The sequence below is a fragment of the Macrotis lagotis genome, chromosome 4 (genome assembly GCF_037893015.1).
Source record: "Macrotis lagotis isolate mMagLag1 chromosome 4, bilby.v1.9.chrom.fasta, whole genome shotgun sequence".
Lineage (NCBI taxonomy): Eukaryota > Metazoa > Chordata > Mammalia > Peramelemorphia > Peramelidae > Macrotis > Macrotis lagotis.
Window position 1 is genome coordinate 10,458,053 of NC_133661.1, and position 23,811 is coordinate 10,481,863.

The 23,811-nt window shown below is 52.8% G+C and overlaps 1 protein-coding gene and 1 long non-coding RNA gene across 3 annotated transcripts in view; one reads left to right on the top strand and one right to left on the bottom strand.

The window, feature by feature from the left end:
* Positions 1–2,178: 2,178 nt before the first annotated feature.
* Positions 2,179–23,811, top strand: part of FAM53B (family with sequence similarity 53 member B) — a 64,473-nt gene continuing 42,840 nt past the window's right edge. The window contains exons 1-3 of one of the 2 annotated variants that reach the window (XM_074232222.1): positions 2,179–2,269; positions 10,321–10,375; positions 22,473–23,263. In XM_074232222.1, coding sequence (XP_074088323.1) covers positions 2,189–2,269; positions 10,321–10,375; positions 22,473–23,263 — 927 coding nt within the window. In that variant the 5' untranslated portion in view covers positions 2,179–2,188. Of the gene's footprint in view, positions 2,270–3,717; positions 7,289–10,320; positions 10,376–22,472; positions 23,264–23,811 lie in introns of those variants that run through there. The other variant, XM_074232223.1, reaches the window with a different exon arrangement.
* LOC141520589 (uncharacterized) lies at positions 14,963–17,913 on the bottom strand. The gene is made up of 3 exons (XR_012477671.1): positions 17,866–17,913; positions 16,563–16,644; positions 14,963–15,201 (listed from the first exon to the last, which is right to left on the bottom strand). It is a non-coding gene; the product is annotated as an uncharacterized LOC141520589 (long non-coding RNA).

Sequence of the window (23,811 nt, forward strand, 5' to 3'; positions counted from 1 at the left end):
GAGAAAAGAAGATTTTGGTAATGGGAAGTCAGGTCCCTTTATGGCTGCAATGGCCTTTCAGGTGAGGTGTTGCCCTGTTTCTAATAAATTGATTAGACGTGCCTGTGACTGCCCTGATGCTCTGTAGGAGAATATCCAGGGCACACTGGACCAGGGAATATATAGGAAAAAGCTGTGATCTGGAGTCATAAGATCTGGATTCAAATGCTGCTTTTCCCTCTGAGAAAGGAGTCACATAGAGAGGATGGAGTGTCAGATTGAGAGGCAGAAAGACTTGGGTTCAAGTGTTTCTTTTGACAACTCCCAGCTGGGTAGCTGTGGTGATCCAGTCATGGTGCCTGTCTGAGTCTCAGTTTCCCCATCTGTTAAATGGGGTTGGACTCCATGACTGCCAACGATTCCTTCCGGCCCAGGACCTAGGATCCTACAAACTGCCTTCTCTCTGGGCTTCAGTTCCCTCTATATGGAACATGATGGTTTCTGGGTCTTTGGGAAGTCAGTGGAGGAGGTGGGGGACTGCTGTTGACCCTTGCTCTGATATCTTCAGTTTGTTAAACACAGGAAAGTGGCCCAGAAAAGGGGCCAGGTTTGCTCAGGTCAGAGACCCTATATTAGTGGCAAATCAGGGATTTGAACCCAGGGATTTCCTGACTATATATATCCCTTCCTCCCCCCCTGCCCAAAAAGGAGGGATGCTCTTTCTCATCTCCTTTCCTTCCATGGCCTCTTTTGGAATCATGACCATTGTCGGCCTTCCATGAGACTTGAGCATGAATTCATCCAGAAGGAGGAGGAGGGGTGGGTTCGAGGACTTCCAGCCCTGGCACCTTTGGGGGCATCCGTCTGTTCTGGTCAGTGGTGGTTTGTCTCCAAATATGATGTCAGTCCTGCTGGCTCCACCAGCCTCCATCCTTTCCTCTGTCCCTTCCTTCGTCCCATCCTCCATCAGTGGAAGATCCTGGAGAAATGAGCCTATTTCCCTTCCCCATTCTGCACTTTGGATGAACCTGATTTTTCAAGAACAGTAGAAGGTAATTTCCCCGTTAGCCAGCTGGCCCACAACTGCGCAATCCCAGGATCACCCGCTGTAGAGGCTACACGAGTAAACAGGAAAACGATTTACATCTGCAGAACACAAATAAAGAAGTTTGCTGTTGGCCTTGACTCCCGGGGCAGGGATCCTCAAGCTTTCCAACCATCCCCCATCTCCCATCCAGAAATTTGCCTTATTGATGGATTGGGAGATGCCCTTGCACTGGGTGGAGGTGACTGGTGGAGCCCCCAGGGTGGAGGGGACCAGCTCTAGGGCAATGACTTTGAAAATGGTCCTGTTCAAATCAGACCTGATGTCTGCAGTCAGGGCAGGGGGCAGAACAAAGAGGCCAATAGGAATAGAGAACCGGGTCAGAGGACCCTAGACCATGGAGCTGGATGGGACCCTGGGCTGGCTATGGACTGGGCCTCGAGGGCCTTGAGGCTTGTGTGTGGATGGGCCGACGTTGCAGAAAGCTCTGTGATCTCAAAGTCAGTGGGGCTTGGCATGGTTTGGTTCTATGAGGATTAATAAAAAAGCTGTCCTTCTCTCTGGGGCAGTGCCTACCCCCAACTCCATCCATCCAGAGGGAATTTGACCAGGTCACTGTCAAAGGGCTGCGCTAGGGAAGGTGCCCAACATTGGGATCTCGCCTCCATGGGATTGGCACGGTCTATACCAAGGCTGAATGGAGAGTCCCCCCATGGAGTAGGTGCCTAAGGACATCAGATGGTCTGGAATCCAGATTTTGGTAGATGGTCGAGGCAGAATATATATTCATCAGCTGTACCTGTGTTCATTCCTGTGCTGGTCATGGATGTGATTCCCCAAGGTGGAGATGGGAGGTGGGGGTGGGGACCCCGACAATGGGACCCTGCTGCCCTATCTTGAGGACCTTGGGCCAGATGTGTCTAGGCTTCAGAATGACCCTTGGCCTTAAGCAGGGTCATTTGGGCTTGGACTCTGGTGAGGAGCACACGTATTCAGCGGGGGCTCTCTCTTCTTTGTTGTTGTAGGTCCCTAACCTCGCTTGGCCCACATTCCATGCCGAGCACCCTGAGGGTGGCTGTTGATGGAGAGCTGGTCCCCCAAGATGCCCTGGCGCTAGAAAGTTGCTCTGCCCTGTGATGGAGCCCAGCGCCTGACTGCATTGCCATGGCGATGATCCTGACCCGGCCTCTCGAAAACAAAGGTGCCGCTGACTCCATAGCATGCAAGACTCTCCATCCTGAGCTGGTAAGAGCCTGGGCGGGCCCTGCCCGGCCGAGGGGAGAGCAGGAGCCCACAGAGGGTCGTGTCCACTGAGCCTGGCCAGGAATTCCAAACTGGGCCATAGCACAAACTTTCCAGAAGTTTGGGTAAACACAAAGGAGATGTAAACAACTGGGCCCAGATTAGGACTTGTTTGGCCAGAGACAAGGAGGGTAAATAGAAGAAGTGGGATTCCGGAGATGTATGCCTGGGGCAGAGCCGGCGGAGACTCGGGCCTCCCGGGGAGATGGGGGGAGATGGGCCGGCCACCACCAGAGAGGGGCTAGGATGTGGCACTAGCCATGATTGGGGCTGGGTAGGTAGGCCTGCCTCAAGGTTTCTGTGAAGCTGAGGAGAGTCCTGAGGCCAGAGGGAACCCAGGTGGCCTGTCCAGACTGGGACCAGACCCTGGCTTCCTCTGGAGAAAGTCACGGGGCACCATTGGTTGCAGAGGAGGGGCAGTTACTGGTTTGCAAAAGGACAAGAAAGACCTGGGACTTAGATGTGGTCAGCCTGGTTGGCCTAGGGTAGAGGGAGTGCCCGGGACAAGGTGTCTGGAGTCCTGGCTTCAAGTCTCTGCTCCCCAGAGGCTGCTTCCTTCTCTGTGAAATGTTTGTGGACTGATTGGAAGCGTCCAACCTCTCCAAGGGCCACCCCATCCTTATATCGAGGAGGAAGCTGGGGCCCAGGAGACAGCTAGCTGCAGAGAGGTGATAACTGGCAGAGCCAGGACTTGAACCGGGGCCTCTGCCCCCAGATCTTGGTTCTGTCTGATGTGCAGTGAGGGACTTTGACTGGGTGATGGGGGGAACTAGAGGCCACTGGAGTTCAGCCTTCTCATTTTACAGATGAGGTGACTGCCCAGGTGGGGCTTGCTCCAGAATGGGGGGAGCCTCCCCCTCCACTCACCTTGGAGGACTCCAACCCCCAGTCCCCCCACCCTGTTGTTAGAGGCTCGTCTAGATCCCTGCTGCTCTCCATTGCAAACTTTTTCCTTCTCAGTTTGAAACTGAAAGGGAATTTCTGAACATTGTGCACCCTGGAAAGTGTGCTGGCTCTGGTGCCAGAGGACCTGGGTTCAGATCCCCCCTCTGAAGCTTAATTACCTGGGAGAGGCTGAGTTAGATACTTCACTTCTCCATCCCTCAGTTTCCTCATCTGTAAAACAAGGGGGGTGGCAGCAGGAGATGACCTCTTTGGCCTGTTCCTGCCTTACATTGCTTGGGTGTCCGGCTGGCCTTCCTAGGGGGTACTTCCTAAGGCCACGAGGATTGTCCTCTTGGCCTCCCCTTCCCCTCCTCCCACTGCGCCCCCTGGGAGGAAAGGTGTCAGGGTCATCAGTCCTGGCTTTTAAATGGCCCATGTGCTTGCAGTGACTCAGAGCAGGTTCTGGGGCAGACGAGTCGGGGGGAAGACAGAGGGGCCAGGTGGGGTGCGTCCCTTTCCTGGGGGAGAAGGGCAGGGCCGTTTCCTCATTGACTCAGAGAAGGAATTTTAGGGAAGAGACCCAAAAAAGGAAGGCAGAAATAGGGGGCATTGGGTGCCTGCTGGGGATTCTTTCCTCCCTGCCGGGGTCCCTTCCTCCCTTCCCTAGGGCAGCATCAGCCCCACTGCGACCTTGATCTTGGCCGCTTATCTGTTCCTCCCAGACTGTACCACCCAAACACTGGGCTTTGGGCCCCAGCCTTTTCTTGCTGGGCCCACCCATCCTTCTCCTTCTCCTTCTCCTCTTCCTCCCCCCCCAACCACACAGCTGAGAAGGCAAACAGCTGCGCCAGACCCCTAGAGGTGCCCAGAGGTGGAGGAAGTCAAGGGGGGGGGGTGGTAAGATTATCCTGCCCAGAAATACCATCAAAGTAACAGTAATGGGGAAAGGTCATTTTTCTTTTCTTAGACTCCAGCCCCCACCCCACCCCCATCTTTGGCCGAGTCGTCCTCCCGTGGCGGCCCACGTGGCCGTGCACCCTGCTTGTCTTTAGGAACAGATGAGATCTTTTGTGGGAACAGCATGAGGACAATTACAGAAATAATGACAAGTCCTTCCTTGTTCTAAGCCCTTTGAGGAATTGTGAGGCCCCGGAGGATGGTCTCGATCTTGTGGAAGGCGTGGATTTGGGGGTTCTGGAGGAGGCTTCGCCTGGCTTTGGTTCCTCGTGTCCTGTGATTTGCCATTGACTCTCTCATTCCCTAGCCTTTGATCAGCCTTGGATGGCCATTGATTTGATTTCCCTCCCCGGCCCATGGCAGTCCCAAGGAGGGGCAGTCTTCTTGAGGGGATGGCCGCTGACCACATGGATATCTGGCTGTCTTTGTCCTTGGTGGCCTAAGACCGAACCCCGGTCCTTCCCTTGCCCATCCTAGCAGTGACCAGTGACAGGCCCTTTCCTGCCCTGCCCCACCTCTGCCCGGCTCTTCTCCCTCTCCCTCTTTCTTCCAAGTATTCTCACTTGAACTGCTGCACTTGGAAGGCGGCCCAGACATTTGACCTTGGAGGGCCTGCTTCCCGCCATCTTCTTTCTGCCGCCCACGCTGAGTTCAAGGGCCTGTTCTCTCATTTCCATAGTGACTGCCTTCCTCGGGCCGGCTTCAGGAGCCTGTCCCAGGCAAGGCTTCCATCTAGTGCCAGGCTAGCTCCTGTCCTGAGAGCAGAGCGAGCTGGGAGCTGACTGCTTCCCCGGCTGGGCGTGGGACCCCTGCCCCTTTCCCTGGATGGGTCTTTTTTTACTTAGTCTCACTTGTCAGCCTATCACCACTGACGCTTTGGCCACCATCTTCCCCGGGACTCTTAGCCTCAGAGTCTGGGGAATGGCAATGCCCCCAAACTACCAAACTGAGAGGAGCCCACTTTCATCATCCCTACCACCGGGAGCTGTCCCTGGATCCCTAGCCTTGTGGCTAGCTCAGCCCTGACAGCATTATCTGGGGAAGCAACTCCAGGGGAGAGGGAACCAGCCATCCACACCAACTGCCAACCACCCGCCGCCCATGGGCAGCCAACTTGGTTGACATGGTGAGGCACTTGAAGTGGGAGAGGAGGCAGAAAGGCCCAGCAATCAGACCCCCCCCCCCCACTATCTTGACCCAGATGGACCCTGAGCCCAAGAGTACTAGGAACAGCCAGGCTTCCTATCTGCCCAGAAGACCCAGAAAAGAAACGTCTCCTCATCAAAGCCTTTGACCCTATTGCAGGGCTCAACATCAGAAACCAGTGGGATTTTTATCAGTGGAAATGATGTGAATGAAGTGATCAGACCCTCTGCTTTGGGATCTTCCCATGGGATCTGAAGCTGAAACCTCCCCTAGTGGCTAGCTCTATCCCCCACCCCCTTTAGAGTGGGAACTTCTCAAGGGCAGAGCCCACCCCGTGCAGAGAGCAAGCACATCAAATAAATCCTTCATTCACGTTTGGAGCAACGTTCACTTCTCAGACTCTTCTTATTTCTTATTTGCCTCATTCCTCAACTACCAAACACTGAGAGCCAACCACAAGATTGGGGTGCTTCCTCCAGAGAAGTGTTCCCTGTCGATCACTTGTCTTGTTCAGATCTCTCCTGAGTGTAGGCTGAGCGGGTATCAATATCTCCAGGGGATGCACAAGGAAACTGAGGCACAAGCCTCTTATAGGGTTGGTAGATCCTCCTACAGCTGGTTGGCCTGGAGCCAGGACTGAGATCCTGGGTCTCTTAGTTCCAGTCTACCTTTCATTAGCCCGGTGTGACAATTTTTTTTTTTTTTTTTTTTAGTTTTTGCAAGGCAGTGGGATTAAGTGATTTGCCCAAGGCCACACAGCTAGGTCATTATTGAGTGTCTGAGGCTGGATTTGAACTCAAGTCCTCCTGGCTCCAGGGCCTGTGCTTTATCTACTGCGCCACCTAGCCGCCCCTTCAGTGTGACAATTCTGTGAATGAAAACAACCCCTGCAATGAGAGATGAAAGGTCTCTGCTCTGAGTTGAACCTAGAACCCAGGTTCACAGTGAAGTCCAAAGGACTCAGCCCTAAGACCAAGGAGAGAGGCCTTTTCAATAGTGTGCAGAGGACCCTGTGCATTTCCTGGGCTGTCAGGAAGCCCTCTCCTCCCAATCCATTCTCTCCCATCCTTCCCCTCCCTTCCATTCCCCTTCTTCCAATCTGCTCTCCCCCTCCCATTCCCTTCTTCCCCCAACCTGCTCTCCCTCTCCCAGATGAGACTTCTCTTAAAAGCCCCTGAGCCCCTCACTCTTTTTGGCTTTCAGCCACTTCTGCTCTTCCCCAGAGTCCAGGGTCTTCCTTCTTTTAGGTACTATGAATTCATTATTTTCTGTTCTCATGCTCTTGTCTGTCAGCCTGAAAATGTGAGATTCTCATTTTCTCCCTTTTGCTTCGGGAAGGCTTCCCTGCAGACTTAGGTGAGTAGAAAGATTACATTATGGTTGGAGGAATTGGCCTCCAGGAAACCAGTTATGAAAAGTCCTATATGGTGGTCCCGGGTAGCGGCTGCTCTGGAGGACAGACAGTTCATAAACCCCATCCAGCTTCTTTCCCGGTGGGGCTGGTGAGCACCCCCAAGTCCTGCTGTTCGCATCATGGAGCCAGACTCAACGGCCTCGGTGTTTCAGAACAAATAAACTTGTGCCAGAGTGGCCTTGGGGTAAGAAAGAAGACCTTACTTAAATAGACCATCAGTTCTGGGGAGAAACGTTCAGCAAATGGATTTTTCTCACTATTCCCTGACTCCCCCCACCCCACCTCATTATAACACTCTGGGAATAGGTCCCAGAGGCAATGAACTTGGTGAGGTGGGCAGAGTCCAGGGGTCCACTTCTGGCCCTCCATCCCACAAGGCTTGAATTAAACACATCCTTACCTGGAAAGTGAGGCTGATGGGGCTTGGATTCCCTCCGTCACAGGGAGCTCTCTACCTTACGAGGCACCCAGGAGGAGCAGGAGACAGATGACTAGGTGTGGAATCAGGAAGACCTGAGTTCAAATCCTGCCCGGGATACTTGCCAGCTGTATTGTCCTGGGTGAGTCCCTTAGCCATTCTCAGTGTCAGTTTCCTCATTTCTAAAATGAGAATAATAACAGGACCTACCTCATGAACTTGCTGTGAGGCTTGGCAGCTGACACTTAGAAAGTCTTTGGTAAATTGAAGGGGCTGTAGAGATAACTGGCAGGAAGAGGTGACTTTGCTCTGGGGCCCTAAAAGTGACTCTCTTAGCATCAGGATGACCCCTCCCCCAGCTCTGGAGACTCTTATTCCATGTTCGTCGACCCTCAGGCTTTGGGGACCCACTGAATGGGACTGGTTTCCTGAGGTGGCATGGCATGAATCCCCGAGCTGGTCCAGAGCAAAACTGGGCTCTCTGTCTGTCTGCCCAGCACATTTGAAAGGGCTGGTAGGGTAGCCCCTGAAGCCAGACCCGACCTCCGAGAGTGCACGGTGTGATGGGGAGACGGCCTAGAAGCCAGCAGCTGCAGACCAGCTGCCCACAGGCTAAGGAGAATAACCAAGACAGGGAGGCTCCAGCATGAAGGGGGGCTGGGACCCGAAGCAGATGGAGATGAGAGGGAGAACATTCTGGCATGGGGAATCCCAAATACAAAGGAAGGAGCAAATAATTTCAGAGGCAGGAGCATTAGCACCTAGGGGATCAGGAGAGACCGTGTGGAGGCCTTGGAGAGGAGACCTGAGAGGAACAGCATCCCTGGCATGGGTCACAGCCCGCACCAAGGCCCGGAGGTGGGAGATGGGGTGGCCTGCCAGTCTGTCTGGCATGTAGGGTGTATGGGGGAAGCTTGTGAAAATGGTTTGGGAACATAGGTCAACGGTCCCTCCAGGGCCTGCCCACACCTGGGCTTGCTCTCTGGGCTAGCCCCCCTCTTAGAAGCAGTGAGGGGCCTCCCGGCAGAGAGGGTTGGACATCCAGTAGAGGCTCCGACTCCTGGTTTGAACCAAGGCTTCCTTCAGACGCAGAGTCCTTGGGTTTGAGGAAAAGTGGACAATTTTAGCTGGGTGAGTTTCACTTATCAGAATAGTGGGTGAGTTCCCGGCTCGGCTTCCTGGCTTTGTCCTGTGCCCGGCAGCTGCGAGGAGAGCCCCCCCCCCCCAGTCTGCTTTCTTTGCTCCTTGTCTTGCTGTGTGACCTTGAGTGAGTCATTTATTTAGCCTCTCCTCACGAAGGAGTTGACTTTGCAGGACCTTTCCCCTGCCAGCTCTGATCTCAGTGGCCCTCCTCCCTCGGGTGCTTCTAGGGAAACCAAGGCCCGCAGCGCTGGCTGTGCCCGGCCCGGCCGGGCAGGTGGGTTTCCCTGGCAGCCTCCTTTCTCAGTGCAGCTGCCCGGGCCGCCCTGGCCCCCTTCCAGAGACGTTTATGGACCCGATGCATATTTATCAGCATCGGTCTCATTAGGTGACTAGTGGTTGTCAGCAGGCAGCCCGCTATTGTTCCCTAAGTGGGCAGCCCCAGAATGGGGACCAGGAGAGGGGTGGGCAGGTGCAGATAGGCTTGGGGAGGCCCAGCCATGTCTGCCTGTCAATGGAGCCCCCGGCTTTGGGGGAGCACCACCTTCTTGTAAGGTGGGGGAAGGGGAGTGCCTTGTAAGGTGGGAGAGGGCTCGGAGAAGACTGGGAAGGTTTAGTCCTCAAGTCTCCCAGTCAGTTCTGGGTTCGATCTGGGTCCTCTGGCCTCGTATGGACTAGAGGTTCTGGACAGTGAACTTGGAGCCCAGTCGAGACCTGGGCCAGCTTTCTGAGTCTGGGGAGGGACAATAGCTGGTGATGGTGGTGCAAGAGTCAGAGCGATGAGGGGATCCATCCTCCAGGGAGAAGGGGTGGCCCGGAGAGCACTGGGAGCCAGCAGAAGCCGACTCAGACCCTCAGAATTTTCATCAGTTATTATTATTGCCTTTTTATCCCCTGCCCAGAAACCACAATATTAGATGTCCAGAATCTGCCCCAGAACCATTTCTCTCTGAACTCCATCCAAAAGAATGAGAGGAAGGAGGAAGGAGGGATAATAAGAAAGCTTAATGATAGCCCTTCCCCTTGGTTTGGTCTTTGGAGGTTTACACCCCTTCTACAACTCTGAGCAGTGGGTCCTTGGGGTCTCCTGCTCCTGTTTTGCAAATGAAGAAACTGAGGCTCAGAAAGGGGGAGTGTCCGGCCTGGGCAGGGGAGAGTGTCGGATGCTAGATGATGCGGGGCTCTCCTGATTCCAACTGTCTGGAGAGTCAGAGGGAACGGAGTTCTAATCTGGCTCAGATGCTTCCTGTGGGACCTGGAGCAAACCCACTCAGAGTGAGGGGCTCCAGAGCTTCCTCATCTGGAAAATGGGGGGGGTGAGGTGGAATGAGGTCGGGCTGCCCTTGGTGTGGCCCTCCCGTCTTAGGAGCCTTCAGACTGGGCGATGGATGACAGGAACAGTGAAGCAGAAAGGGAAGCATGGTGGCAATGGGGTGCCCAGAGGTGCCAGTCGGGGGCAGGTTGCTTCTCCATGCAGCCTTTGTTTTCCTGGCTCCGTCCCTAGAGCAGTGGCCTGAAGAAGAACAGGAAACAGCATAGCCCGGCTGGGGCCGACTTTAAAACGTTGTGTCTGTTGTTTCCTCAGAGGCAATCAAGGGGTCCCTTGGCTGTGGTCAGAGGCTCCTGCTGGGACCCCATGCCCAGCTGGGTCCCCTTGCCCCACTGGCCCTGGCCTCCCTCTGCTGGCCCAGGGTGCCATTTCAGAGCTCCTGGTGGAATTTGTTCAACTGTTTCCGATGACACCTCCTCCACATCCTCACATGGAAAAATCCCTTCATGTCAGATGTCGTGCCTTTTTGGTTTTTTTTGTTGTTGCTGTTGTTAAGCCCATTAAAATGATGGGATCCACAACTCCTGGGAGGTGGTGGACAAAGTGCCCTGCCCTCTGCTCCGCACCCGGAGGGGCTGTCCCTTTCCCCCAGCTGAAGTTGCAGAAGGCCATCACCCCTTTGGGGGTGGTGTTGGGGAGGGCTCAGGGAGACGGCCTCCGCACTAAGACCGCGAGACATCATCCGCTTCTCTGGTTGTTTTCAGCACACTCCCAAGAAGATGAGTCAAGGACCCACACTTTTCTCCTGCGGAATGATGGGTAAGTGACCGGGGCTGTCTGGCCATCCGTCCCCGTTTGCTGCCGGGCAGGTGTGTGTCCCCAGGGATTCCACAGAGGCCCATGGCTTGTGGGGACAGCTGCTGGCCATATACCTGGGGGGGGTTAGCTTCCTGCCCCATGGGTGGCTGGGAAGATGAAGCCGAAGAGATGGGATGAGAGGTTTCAAGAGGACCTTCTTGAGAAGTTCAGTTTCCTTCAAGGTGTAGGGAGTCAGGGGCTCCTGGGGGCATGCCTTCTGTTGGCTTGCTTCTATGCCCATGAGAAGGTCTCACTCCTGTGGATGTGGGGGGTCCCTGTCTTGCCAGAGGTGGCAAGTACTCTATTGGGGGAACTGGGTCAGGAACGGGTGATCCTTGGGACTTCCTGGACTGGACAAAAGCTTGGGGGAAGGAAGCACTGGGACTGGTTTTATTTAGTCTTCATGAAGGCTCCTTGGCTTTGAGAAGACCCTTCTGTAGAGGGGGGCAGTATGCTGCCAAGAGCCCCAGTGTAGAGTCTGATCCTTATCACCTGTGTGACCTTGGACGAATCACCCACCCTTGGCGGTCTTCAGTTTCCTCTCTTGTTCCATAAGGAGTTAGTTGACTGGACTCCCTTCCACTCTAGCTGCTGTATCTAGACCAGTGACCCATTGGACCCCCATGGGGCCCGGACTTAATTTCCCACTATGCGACTTGCTACCAAGTCCCCTTGGACCAGTTTTAGCAATTCTCTGGAACTCATTTTCCTCTTCTGTGAATTGAGAGGGTTGGACCAGATGATCCCTAAGGTCCCTTCCTGCTCTTGGTTCAAGATCCCATGGTCTCTGATCATATAGTCATCTAGACGCAACTGTCTTGGCTCTTTGGTAGCCTCAGTTTCTCCTTTAATTAGCAAAGACACATGCATTCAGAGGGGCCTTCTTCCCTACCTTACTTCCCTTGTTGTGTGATCTGATGTAAGTTCAGTTCCAGAGTCCCGAAGGAGGGTGTTCCCAGGGACTCTGGTGCTCCCTCTGCAAAAAGTACCCAGTCGGTGAGACTGGGCTTCTGGGAGGCCACCGAGCCTCTCTGCTGCTGCCCAGGAGCTGCTTGTAAGGGAATCCTTCCCTCCATAATTGTCTTTGTCATCCCCAGTCTTCTTGGCATTGCCAACTGGGCTTGGGTTTTTTCCTTTCTTTTTTTGTTTATTGATGTGTTGGGAGGTTTTTTGTTTTGTTTTGCTAACTTCGGTTTGGGCCTGATCATCAGCCTACTTGGTATTCAGCCTACTTAGTATCCAATAGCTTCTTTATTTTAGGAAGACCAGTTATTATCAGAATTTTAAATTGGCCACGTCTTTCCCTCCTAGAGGGAGGTGGAAGGTGCTGAGCTCCTTGGCAATGGTCAGGCCCCAGTGTCCATAAATTGCCCCATCAGAGCATCTCAACCAGCCGAATCTGGGGGTAACCCAGCTCCCCTGGGTTTTGGCTGTCTTACAAGAGGCCGCCATGACGAAACACAAAGGGTAGCCTGGGTTTCCATTGGAAAGGGAAGTGGGAGAATCACCACTTCTCCCTCTGCATCCTGGTCTCAGATTTTGAGGAAGACGGCCCTAGCAGGGGAAGCTCTTCTGCCTTGAAGCTTGGGAGGTGGGGGAGGCAGGCCACAGGCCCTTCTGCCTGAGGACGAAATCATTTTTATCCCAGTCTCCTTGGCACTGACTTCCCAGGGAGTCAACTAGAGCTACCCTTTTGGAGGGGCTGCCCAGTGAGGAAGGAGGGAGGAAGTAAGGCCAGGGAGTCTGTTGAGTCATCCTTTCCTTGCCCTTCCTGCCTGGCCCGATCACCTTCTTTTTTTATCTCTCCACAACAGAACCAAGAGTCCATGGGAGGTATTTTGTCTGCCTGAGCATGTGCATGTTCTCTTGGCTTCCCTGGGGTGGGAGGAAATTGTGCTGACTTAATTCAGGAAGAACTCAATTAAACAGAGCCCAGGTCTCCTAGACCTCAGTTATTCAGACTCAATCTCTTTCTCCACTTGTCTTCAGGGGGGAAGAGGGCAAGTCTCAAGAAAGTAGAGGGTAGAATCAGGGATTCATTGCCCAGAGACCCGGGTGTTGGGTGTCAGGTCAAGGTAGATGTGGCCAGGCTCTCCAGGCCCAGGCCTGGAGCATCCAAGGAGAATCAAGGTCAGGTCCTGGCAGTGTGGTCACCTCCCCCTTAGATGCCTGTGTTTCAGGACTTGGAAGCCAATGCTTCAGCTTTACAAGAGGCATTTAGGTCTTTACAAGGTGACGATGCTTGGCCTTCCCGTTATAAGCACCTCCAAAGCCCTGCTTGTCTCTTGGGGAGAGAGAGAGAGCTAGCATTCTGTCCATAATCACTGGAATCTTCCTGTGAGACTCAGGGTCAGCTTGGCCCCTTGGGTCTCCTCTGAAGGCTCCAAATGGATGATCCAGCAGGGAGTGAAAAAGAGTCTGACTCACATAAACACCTTTAAGAATGTCCTGCCATAGGGGTGGCTAGGTGGTGCAGTGGATAAAGCACCGGCCTTGGAGTCAGGAGTACCTGGGTTCAAATCCGGTCTCAGACACTTAATAATTTTCTAGCTGTGTGGCCTTGGGCAAGCCACTTAACCCCATTGCCTTGAAAAAAATCTAAAAAAATACAACCCCCCCCCAAACCCCAAGAATGTCCTGCCATGGAGTTAGGATAAAGATTGTTGGGGTATGCTGGATTCTTCATCGGACGGCCCCTTTCAAGCCCCTGGCCTCCCCTGGACACACTAGACCAGAACTTGTGAGTGCTCAGAACAATGAAAGACAAAGGTATTCGGAGCTTTGATAATGAATAGCTTGCTTCCCAGAGTCCCATTGGGGAGGACCCCACTTGGGAACCTTATGTGGACCCTGCTCCAATCAGAGGCAGAAGGGAAACTTTCCTAAATCGAGGGAAGACTGGAGAAGATCTGGCCAAGGCTCTCTCCCCCAGAGCTTTCCAGAGGGGATGGAAAATCTGCTGCCATCCTTTGAAGGAGAGATGCTCCATTTTTTTTTCTGTGCTCCATTTCCCATTCTCTCTCCTGGCCCATCCTCAGCAAACCTTCTATTTCTGAACTGGAATTTCCTCTACACACTTCCATTTACATGACTAATTATTGTGTTCTTGCAACAGGAAATATTGTTCTGAAAACAGCTTCTCTTTAGTTTTTCAAGCTGTAGAAAAATGGATGAGATTGGGGGGAATTCCTCGGTTTCCAGGCCCATTGATGGTGGAGACCCTGGGCTGATCTTCTTTTACCTGGCCCTGGAGCATGGCCACATCCATGATAGTCAAATCTTTTTGGTGAAAGGGAGGAGCCGCAGCCCTCAGACCTCTGCCACCCTGGGAGTTGTGTCCTATCGTGCACAGCCACTGAGGACAAGGGGTGTGTTGGGCTCTGTTTCCCCTTTGGTCCAACCTCTTGAGAAGACCTGGAAATGAAGGGATGCCCAAGAAAACCAATTAAGTCCCATCAACTTGCCCTGGAGAGTCAGAGGACTGAGGACAAAATAGAATTCATATTTTTTAAAAAAAGGTTAGGGGGAGGATGGAAAACCATAATTACCTTTTGCAGTTGCTGTAATAAATTATTTATTATTGTAAATTATTTCACAGGAAAAGAACATGGAGGAAACTTGAGCAGAAGGATCATACATTATGTATAAAAGGGACTGTAAAAATATTACGGCAGTCCATTCGTGGTTCAGTTGGTGTCAGCATTTTAATTATAAACCCTTGTTTTCAGTGTTTAATTACTTTGTCCTTAAAGCCTACTCTCCATGTATAAAAGGGGTTGCGGCTGGGGGCATTTTCTGGATTAATTTCTAGAAGGGAAGGCAACTGGGAACTCATGGGAAGAGAAGGGCCCAGGCCTAACTTGGGGGCCACCATTCAGCATCAGCTGAGAGTGGGTAGAGAGGGGCCCAGGCTGACTTGGGGATTGCCACACAGCTGTAGGTGGGAGTGGGTAGAAAAGACCTAGCCCAACTTGGGGGCCACCATGCAGCTCTCTGGGAGTGGGTAGAGAAGGCCCAGGCCCAACTTGGGGACCACCACGCAGCTGTAGCTGGGAGTGGGTAGAGAAGGCCAAGGCCCAACTTGGGGGCCACCATGCAGCTCTCTCTGGGAGTGGGTAGAGAAGGCCCAGACCCAACTTGGGGGCCACCATGCAGCTCTCTGGGAGTGGGTAGAGAAGGCCCAGGCCCAACTTGGGGACCACCACGCAGCTGTAGCTGGGAGTGGGTAGAGAAGGCCCAGGCCCAACTTGGGGGCCACCATGCAGCTCTCTGGGAGTGGGTAGAGAAGGCCCAGGCCCAACTTGGGGGCCACCATGCAGCTCTAGCTGGGAGTGGGTAGAGAAGGCCCAGGCCCAACTTGGGGGCCACCATGCAGCTCTCTCTGGGAGTGGGTAGAGAAGGCCAAGGCCCAACTTGGGGGCTACCATGCAGCTCTCTCTGGGAGTGGGTAGAGAAGGCCCAGGCCCAACTTGGGGACCACCACGCAGCTCTAGCTGGGAGTGGGTAGAGAGGGGTCCAGGCTGGTTTGAGGGCTACTATGCAGCTCTAGTTAGGAGTGGGTAGAGAAGACCCAGGCCCAACTTGGGGGCCACCACTCAGCACCCGCCTGTTTGTAACTTCTGAGGTCTTTCCCAAAACAAGTTTCTGGCCTCTCTGTGTCTTCAGGTTTCGGCGGCTTCTGGGAGTGAACAATTGAATGAATCTTCCTTGGCACTCAGGTGGCTATTTCAGTGTGAACGTAGAACTCGGTTAAGAAAGCCTCTGAGATCAGATTTGTTCCTTTTTTACTGAAACAATAAAATGAACTTCATTTTCAAAAGAATATAAATAATGTGTCTTTAAAACAATTCTGCATTTATCTTTACCCAGTCTTCTGGGAGGATTTCTCTATTTTAAGCCTCCCCCCATGCATTGCAGACAGAAATGGAAACAATTAAAATGAAAATCACACATAATTGCTGTTTGCAAAGAGAAATTAAAGGGGAGCATCCCACTTGGTTATTATTTCTCCTGGTCTTTCCTAAGGTGGAGGGAATCCAATTTAAAGGGATTTAGTTAAATTGTTTCCTAATAAAAGATTCCATGATGGCCATTATCAAACTTGATTTACACCTTTGGCTGGAAGAAGACCGGGTTTGGGGTAGTTGGCTGGAGAGGGCAGAGCTAGAAGCAGCCTCCTCCTAGGCCTTGGAGCCTTCCCAGGGAGGAATGGGCTGACTGGGGGGGGGGGGGGGTCAACCAGCCAGCTTTTATTGTAGGGGAGGTGGGAGTGAGGGTGGGGGATGGGAAATAACAGAAAAAGGCAGAAACAGCCCCCACCTTTCCCAGATCCCTTTGTCCTGGGGCCCAGACCACCTCCAAATGACTAGGCAAGCCCCAGGGAGGGAAGGTGGTGGGGGGGAGGCCTCCTGCCTTAGAGGAAGCCTGGAAACAGAAGGGGGGAAGGGAGTAGAATGAGCTCATGGCAGGCCCTCAAAAAGGCCTGGAAGGGCAGCTGAGGCCAGCTATGACTCAGTGCTCGTGGGCTTGGAGGCATGGAACCCAAGACGGTTGGAAGTGAGGCGGCCGGTCCTTTAGAGGAGATTCCCATCAGAGATCCTCTTGGGGCCCCTTGGAATTGGCTTAGGGAACCTCTCCACCTCTCTGTGTGCTCAACTGGCTCTGTTCCTTCATCTGTAAAATGGCCTCACAATGCCATACTATACCCCCTCCCCCAGACTCAGGAGGGAGGGGACCAGTGCAGGGGACTCTCTTGCTCAATCAAAGGTGTTTATAAGAACTAGCCCTCCCAAGAGGCACAGCATTCTCGGGAGTTTGTCCTTTCTGAGTTTTGCAATAAGAATTTGAGGTATGATGGAAAGTTGACACTGGACTTCAAATCCCTCTTTTCTTTCCCTAGATATCTTTTGGAAAGGGGTGGGGTGGCGGAGGTTGTAAAACTGCTATGTCATGTCGGTCATGCATAGCACACATCATATTGTGTCTCATATCATCACTAATTACGCCCTGCTGAACCATCTCCTACCTTTGCTCCCACACACCTGCTCCTGGGTCCACTAAACACATCTGTTCCCCAGCCTCACCTGGGCCCTCCCTGCTGCTTGGTGACCTTATTCTACCTCCCTTAGCAGCTTTCTTTCCCACTCACCATAGCAGTTCATCCAGATCATCTCATCCAACTTCATGTCTCTCCTCTTCCCCTCCACTCTCTCAGCTGAGGACTCTACCTCCTAGTTTACAGAAGAACGGAAGGCTCTTGTTCACCAATCTCCCATCACTTGGGACCTTCTGCCCCTCTCTTCCTTCACCTCATCTCACATGAAGAGGCAGCCTTACTCCTCACCAAGGCTATCCCTATGCCTACTCAACTGATCCCATTCCAGCCTGGGCCCTCAAGGAACTGACTCCGTGGTCATCCCACTCACTCATTTGTTTTCAATCTCTTCTCTACTGGCTCATTCCTTAGTCTCTACAAACAAATCCATGGCTCCCCCATCTTCACAAAGCTCTTACTTGATCCTTCCATCCCCACTAACTAGCATCTGTGTCTCTTCTGCCTTTTCTGAAGAATCTCTTCAAAAAAGGCATCTCACTTCTCTCTCTCTCTCTCTCTCTCTCTCTCTCTCTCTCTCTCTCTCTCCTTAACCCTTTACAGTCTGGCTTCTATTCTTCTCATTCCACCAAACCCACTCTCTCCAAAGACACTAATGATCTTTTAACTGATAAATCCAGGTCCTTTAGTCTGTCTCCAGTCTCCTGGACCTCTCTGCAGCCTTGGACATGGTGAGTCCGTCTCTTCCTTGATCCTCTCTGCTCTCTAGGTTATTGGGCTGCCCCTCCCCAGTTCCCCTTCCTCTCTGAACCGTGTCCTCAATCTCCTTCACATCACACCCTCTCAGTACAGAGGGTTCTAGCCTGGCCCCTCTTCTTTCCCTTGTCTACTCCAAGCATGTGAAGACTTGCCCTGCAGTTATATAAAGATGCTGTATTCCAGCAACTGATGTAGGCACGCGGAGAGCTTGGTCAGACACCAAAGCCACCCATCATTGGGCCATTGCAGGTCATCTTGACTGGATTCTGGGACCTTCCTCAGGCTTGTGGATGAGAGACTTGCCATCTCCTCCAAATCCCTTCCAGATTGGCTTTACATTTGGGATACAAAGAACCATGAGGAAGTCTTAAATCTTGCAAAGGTTGACATACTTTAAAAATCTTTTCTAATTGCTTTTAAATTCTCTAGTCCTTGTACTTTCTCACTGTTCAATGGAGGGTCTGGTCCTTTACCCAAGGAAGTCAATGAGTAGGAGTCATAACCCACCCAAGGAGAGAAGTAAGTTATTCAAATCCTAAAGGGAGAAGGAAGGGCCACAGGCCATCTAGACCAGCCCTCTCATTTTTACAGGTGAGGAAACTGAGGCCCTGAGAGGTAAGCCAGATGCTTAGGATCCTACCCTAGAGAAGGAAGAGCCCTTTGGGGTCATCTCAATGGGCCTCCTTATTGTCCAGATGAGGTCATTGAGGCAATGCAGGGTAAGTGGCTAGCCCACAGTTGGTCACAATGGTGGGAGATGCCAGGCTCAGGACTCGACCTTCAGAATGGAATTCCTACTGTATCTGCTTGTTTCTTCTCCCTCCCTCCCCCCCTCTTTCTTTGTTTCTCTCTTTGTGCCTTTCTCCATGTGTGTATGTAAATCTATATAACCATATACACATATATAGATATGGCTACACATATAGATCCACCAAAGACAGTGGACCCCTTTGGGTCACTTCTGCAAGTTCATGATAAGGAGTGGCTAACAAAGGGCCTTGGGTTCTTTGCCAGATCCGACAGCCTCGGACTCAGCTGAAGGGTGATCCCATATTGCGCCCTTAAGTGATCAGGCCCCACAGGTGTCTCTCTGGACCAAACAGCACAATAGCATCTCCCAGAAATGAAATCAAATTGAATGAATCAAGGGATGAAATGGCCATCGATGATACAAGCAACAAGACTTTTGGATGCTCCTGCCTTTGAAGAATAACATTCTAATCAAGAAAGAAGATACAAAGAAGGGAGTAAGAAATGGAGAACCAGAGGGAAAGGGTTTCCCATTGGGGAGCCCCGTGTCGAGATGACCGCGAAGAGGCATGAGAGACCTGAGCGGAAGAAATAAAGCCCCCCCCCACTGACCAGTCCAAGCCCAGCATCCCCGGGGTGTCCAAGCACCCAGAGTGCCAGAGTGTGGGCAGCAAGACCTGGCGCTGACCAGGAAGTTGGGAAATGACTGAATTTTATCAAATCTCAGTAACCATGGGTTACTTTTGTGGAAGACATGAATATCTGTGACACTCATTTTGAATCTTGGGAGGATCAAATGAGATAATAATGGAAAGTACCTTACAAACCTTAAAAGGCCATTGAAATGTTTTGTGATTAATTGTTGTGTTCCTCACCAGGAGGGGGAGGAGGAGGAGGAGGATGATATTTGTTTCTTGGTCTTGAAGAAAGCCATGACATCAGGGAGGTGATGCCATGACAAACACATGAATTGGATTTGAGTGAGGTGGGGGTGGGGGGAGGGAGAGTGGAGGGGTCTGGGCTCTGTCATCAGGTTCACTTTCTCCTCCTCTGATCCAGTGGCTAGATATAGATCAGGACGACTGGAGATGGCCCTGGATGTGGGGCAGTCAGGGTTCAGTGACTTGCCCAAGGGATCACCATAGACCTTGACTAACTGATCATTAGAAAGAGCTGGATTCAAATCCTACCCTCTATAGGACCAACTTTCTGGTTACTGGAGAAATCACTGAAATTTTCTGATCCTCAATTTCCTCATCTGTGAGAAGACAACAGGTCTGTCTCATTGGAGTCTTGTGAGGACCTCCCCTGCTCTTGGACCCTAGCTGGGCCCTTTGAAAAGGAAATTCCTGGAGAACCGTGTGGCCCTTGCTCTGGAGAGCCCTGTTTCTACCTGAACTTTTCTAGATGACCCCAAAAGAGCTCTCCCATTTTGCATGTGGGGAAAACTAAAGGCAGAAACCAGCACACCAGAATTATGGGCCTGATTGGATTCTGGGGTGTCATTGGGTTGGACCTTCTAGTTTACAGATGAGGAAAGTGAGCTGAGAAGGGGAAGGGGCGTGCTGAGGACCCAAGGTGGAGCCACCCAGGACCCCAAATTCCTCGTCTAGCATCTGTCAGCTCCTTTTTATTCTCAGCTGATGGATAAAAAGCCCTGGATGCTGTGAGGGTTGTATAGTTGGTGCTCTATAAAGTGTGAGATGTGGCTCATAGGTGAAGTATAAATGTTAGTCCTTGTTATTGTAGTACAGGCTACAGCTGGCCCAGGAGTTCAGAGCCCCTGCCCTGGGGGGTCTGCTTGGGCAGCGGGTGGGTGAGGGACTGGGGGCAGGGCAGAGGTGGCTCCCATCCTCTCCAGGCCCCACCGAGGCCCTTTGTAGACTGTGGATCTGGGCCTGAGGGCAGGCAGTTGGCCATTCCCCATTAGTGACTATTTTTGTTTCTTTTGTCTGGCGACCTGACCCAAGGGATCTCTGTGTTCACTAAAGTGAGGGGGGAGCCGGAGTCTAAAACTGACTTAATTCTTCTTATATTGGGCGCTCTACCAAGATAAAGGTAGAAACAACGACAATGTTATCTAGCTTCAGACAGAAACGCAGCTGCTGGGGCCGGCCCACAGCAGCCACGTGCATTTTCAAAGGCCAGTGGAGCAATTGCCTTAATAAGTACTGTTCCTGACACAAGCAAGCTAATCTGCTCAAGGCCTGGCCTTGGCTGTAGGGTCCTGGACATGCAGGTGGGAAGATTTGAATTCCAGTCTCGCCTCAGAAAGGATCTGGGGGAGGGATTGGAGAGTCCACTCATGGGTGCTGCCCATTTGTTACTGGTGTGTGGCAGCGTGTCTGAGATCCACGTTGTTTCCTCGTGGACCTTTCCTTGTCTGGTGTTCTTAACCACCAGAGGGGCAGAGGGCTGGTCTTTGCCTCAGTCCAGGATGCAGGGTCTGGATGACTTGGCACAGTCTCTCTCTCTCTCTCTCTCTCTCTCTCTCTCTCTCTGACCTGGGGTACTCGCTTCCCTTAGCCTGTTTCCTGCTCTGTCATTTGAAGGGATTCGACGAGAGAGATGACATCTGAGGACCCTCCTGACTCTATGTTCCATGTCTCAGGTGATAAGCCTCCTGCACTTGGCTGGCTTGTCCTCAGACATGCACTTTGGCCAGGAGTTCCCTCTTGCTGCCTTTCCCGCAGATGGTCACTGCCCCAGCCCTGCCGTGCTCTCTCTGCCACCTCTGCTGCGCTCTTCTTTCAGGATGAGTTGGGGTCTGGGAGAATGATCCCAACCCTTCTGTATGGATCTGGAGGGGTCTGGAGTGTCCCCCACCCTTCAATGGAGGGTCTGATCCTTTACCCAAGGAAGTCAATGAGTAGGAGTCACCCCCACCACACCACTGGCTTGTCCTGGGCAGGTCTTGTCTCTGGGAATCTTGGGAGGTGGAATGGGAAGGAGATGGTACTTGGAACCCAAAGACCCAGGTCCTGCCTCTGTCACTGACTACCTTTGTGATTACAGGCAAGGCCCTGAATCTTTGGCCTCAGTTTCCTCCTCTGTAAAATGTGAATTGATAAGCAATGCCCTCTTTGGTCCCTCCTAGCTCCAAACTTGGTGATCTGGGTTCTTTCACTGAAGAGCTAGGTGACCTTGGGCTAGTCCCCTACACATCCTTGGCCTGGGTTCCAGAAACCATAAAACAGGGAAAGAAGAGATGACTTTTGGTTTCAGTCTGAGGACCCAGCTATAGGATCAGCTCTACCATGATGAGCTGGCCAGGCCAGGCATCCTCTGACATCTCGTGGGCAAATGTCTGGCAGAGCCTTTGTTCTCCTCATCTGTAAAGTGGGAAGAATTTCTGCAAACATATCTGAAGCACAGGGTCTGCCCTCAGGAAGCCTGTAGAATGTGTGTGTGTGTGTGTGTGTGTGTGTGTGTGTGTGTGTGTGTGTGTATGTGTGTGTATGGGGGGGCAGACAGATACTGAGCAAAGCAAGGCATCCTTGGGAGGGAGTGAGTGGGCTCAGCTGCCCCCTGGCCCAGCTGATTCTCTCAGGGAGGCAGACAATTTCACAGACACCTTGGGTTGTTCTAGGAATCAGGTGAGATGGTGCAGGGAGGTCCTTAGAATGGCCTAAAGGAAGTTATTTTGACTTGGTTTTTAATGGGTTCTGGTCCAGATTCATTGGGGTCTGTGAGCCTCTGGCTCCCTCGTCCTTTCGAGTACCCCACTACCCCAGGGCCAGGAGGAGAGAGCTTCTGGGAGGGAGTCTTAGAAAGAGTGGCCACCATTCCGGTAATGTCCACTTTCCAGTGACTGCTCCTGGCCTGGAGTAGATCTCAGCTGCTACTCCGGGTGGTTCTCCTGCCCCTTCTCCATCACCAGCACCCAGGAGCTCACCACCCCTGTCCTCATGGGCAGGCCTGGGTGCTGGCAGCCCAGGGTCCCAGGTGTTTTGTCTAGGGGCCTCTGCTCCTGCCGGCCCTGGCTGTCCTGGTCTCCACTGATACCCCTGACAGGGCCTTCTGGGGTGGGAGGGCCACAGCAGCCTCAGGGGGATCCTTTGCTGGGAGCTGTCTGATGTCGGCCCTGGACCGGGTGAGTCATCTCCTGTGCTGGCCTAGGAGGGCCCCGAGCCCATGCATAGAGGGGTGCAGGGTAGGCCGAGCCCAGAGGAAGGGATCCCTTGGATGTCTCTGGCTGCTGGGAGCCATCTGCATCCCCATGGGCAGATGTTCCCCTCTCTGGGCCTCAGTGTTTTCGTCTGTCAAAGGAGGGGGTTAGATCAGTGGCCATGGAGTTCTTCCACAACCACTACTGTGATGCTCTGAGGACCTCCTTTTTAGGCCCCAAAGGTTCTGGATCTGAGTCCAATTGGGTCAAGCCACTTTCCGGATGTAACATTCTCAGCGATGGCTTTGGGTTTTAATGCTAACTAGGAAGATGAGCTAGGTCTGGAGGTCTTCTTAATGCTTGTTTATTTGTTGTTATTTGTGAACCAGAAAATGGCCGATGGAGAGACCTGGACAGGAAGTGCCCCCTTCAGCTGGACCAGCCTGGCCCTAGTATCTGGGACTGCCTGCCTGAGAAGGGTCCGGATAGCGCCCTCTGGTCAAGAGACTCAGCCACCACCTGCTCGGTGACCAACCTGATCAAAGACCTCAGCCTTAGTGATCACAACGGCAATCCGTCGGCGCCCCCCAGCAAGCGGCAGTGTCGCTCCCTGTCTTTTTCGGATGAGATGTCCAGCTGCCGGACAGCCTGGAAGCCCATGGGATCCAAGGTCTGGACTCCCGTGGAGAAGAGGCGATGCTACAGTGGTGGGAGCGTGCAACGCTACTCTGGCAGCTCCTGCCCCATGCAGAGGAGTTCCAGCTTCAGCCTACCCTCCCGTGCCAACGCGCTTTCCTCCTCTTCTTCCTCCTTCTCTGATCAGACTGGCTTTCATGGCAGATTTGGAGGACAGCCCTGCCATGGGGTCCTGGGGTCGGCCACCTACAGACGGGCTGGAGACACGTGGGGTAGTGATTCAGGTTCAGCTGACAGGCACAGGGTGGACATCCAGCGCTCCCTTTCCTGTTCCCATGAGCAGTTCTCCTTTTCGGAATATTGCCCCCCCTCTGCCAACAGCACACCTGCCTCCACCCCCGAGCTGGCGAGACGCTCCAGTGGCCTGTCCCGAAGCCGATCCCAGCCATGTGTCCTCAATGACAAGAAAGTGGGAGTTAAACGAAGGCGGCCTGAAGACCCTCAGGAGCTAAGGCCCTCCCTTGACCTTGCCAAGATGACACAGGTAAGGCCTTCTCTCCCCCGAGTGGTCACCTGTGGGAGCCCAGGTACCTGACTGCTAGTGGCCACCTGTTTTTCCAAGCCACATTGTTTTGCTGGGGCTGAGCCCAGAGCTTCGCTCCCTTATGACCTCCTACCCCCTGCCCCTCCCAAGAGAAGTTGCCATAACTTGGGCAGAGGTGGTGATGCTGGGTGAGGGAGACTCTCTTCCAGGGAAGCTGATTTCCCAAAACCTAGCTTGTTTATGTTCTTAAAATAAGCCTAGAATTCCTTTGAAAAGTGAAATTCCATCTAGGGCCATTGTGGCAGCTTGGGGATTCCCAGCCTCCTCCAAGTCAGCCCTGATCACTCGAAATCTGAAACACCATTGCCCTTTAAGAACCTTGCTTTGCCGACCAGAATGGCCTGGCAGTGAAGGACACTGAGCCAGGAGGGAGATGGCAACCAACAGGACTCTTAAAATGTCTTTGAGTCACCCTCCCTTCAGCAAGTCTTCCCTAGGAAATTCAGTCTTTAGCTATGGAAAGGCTCCAGATCAGTGAGACTTGGGTG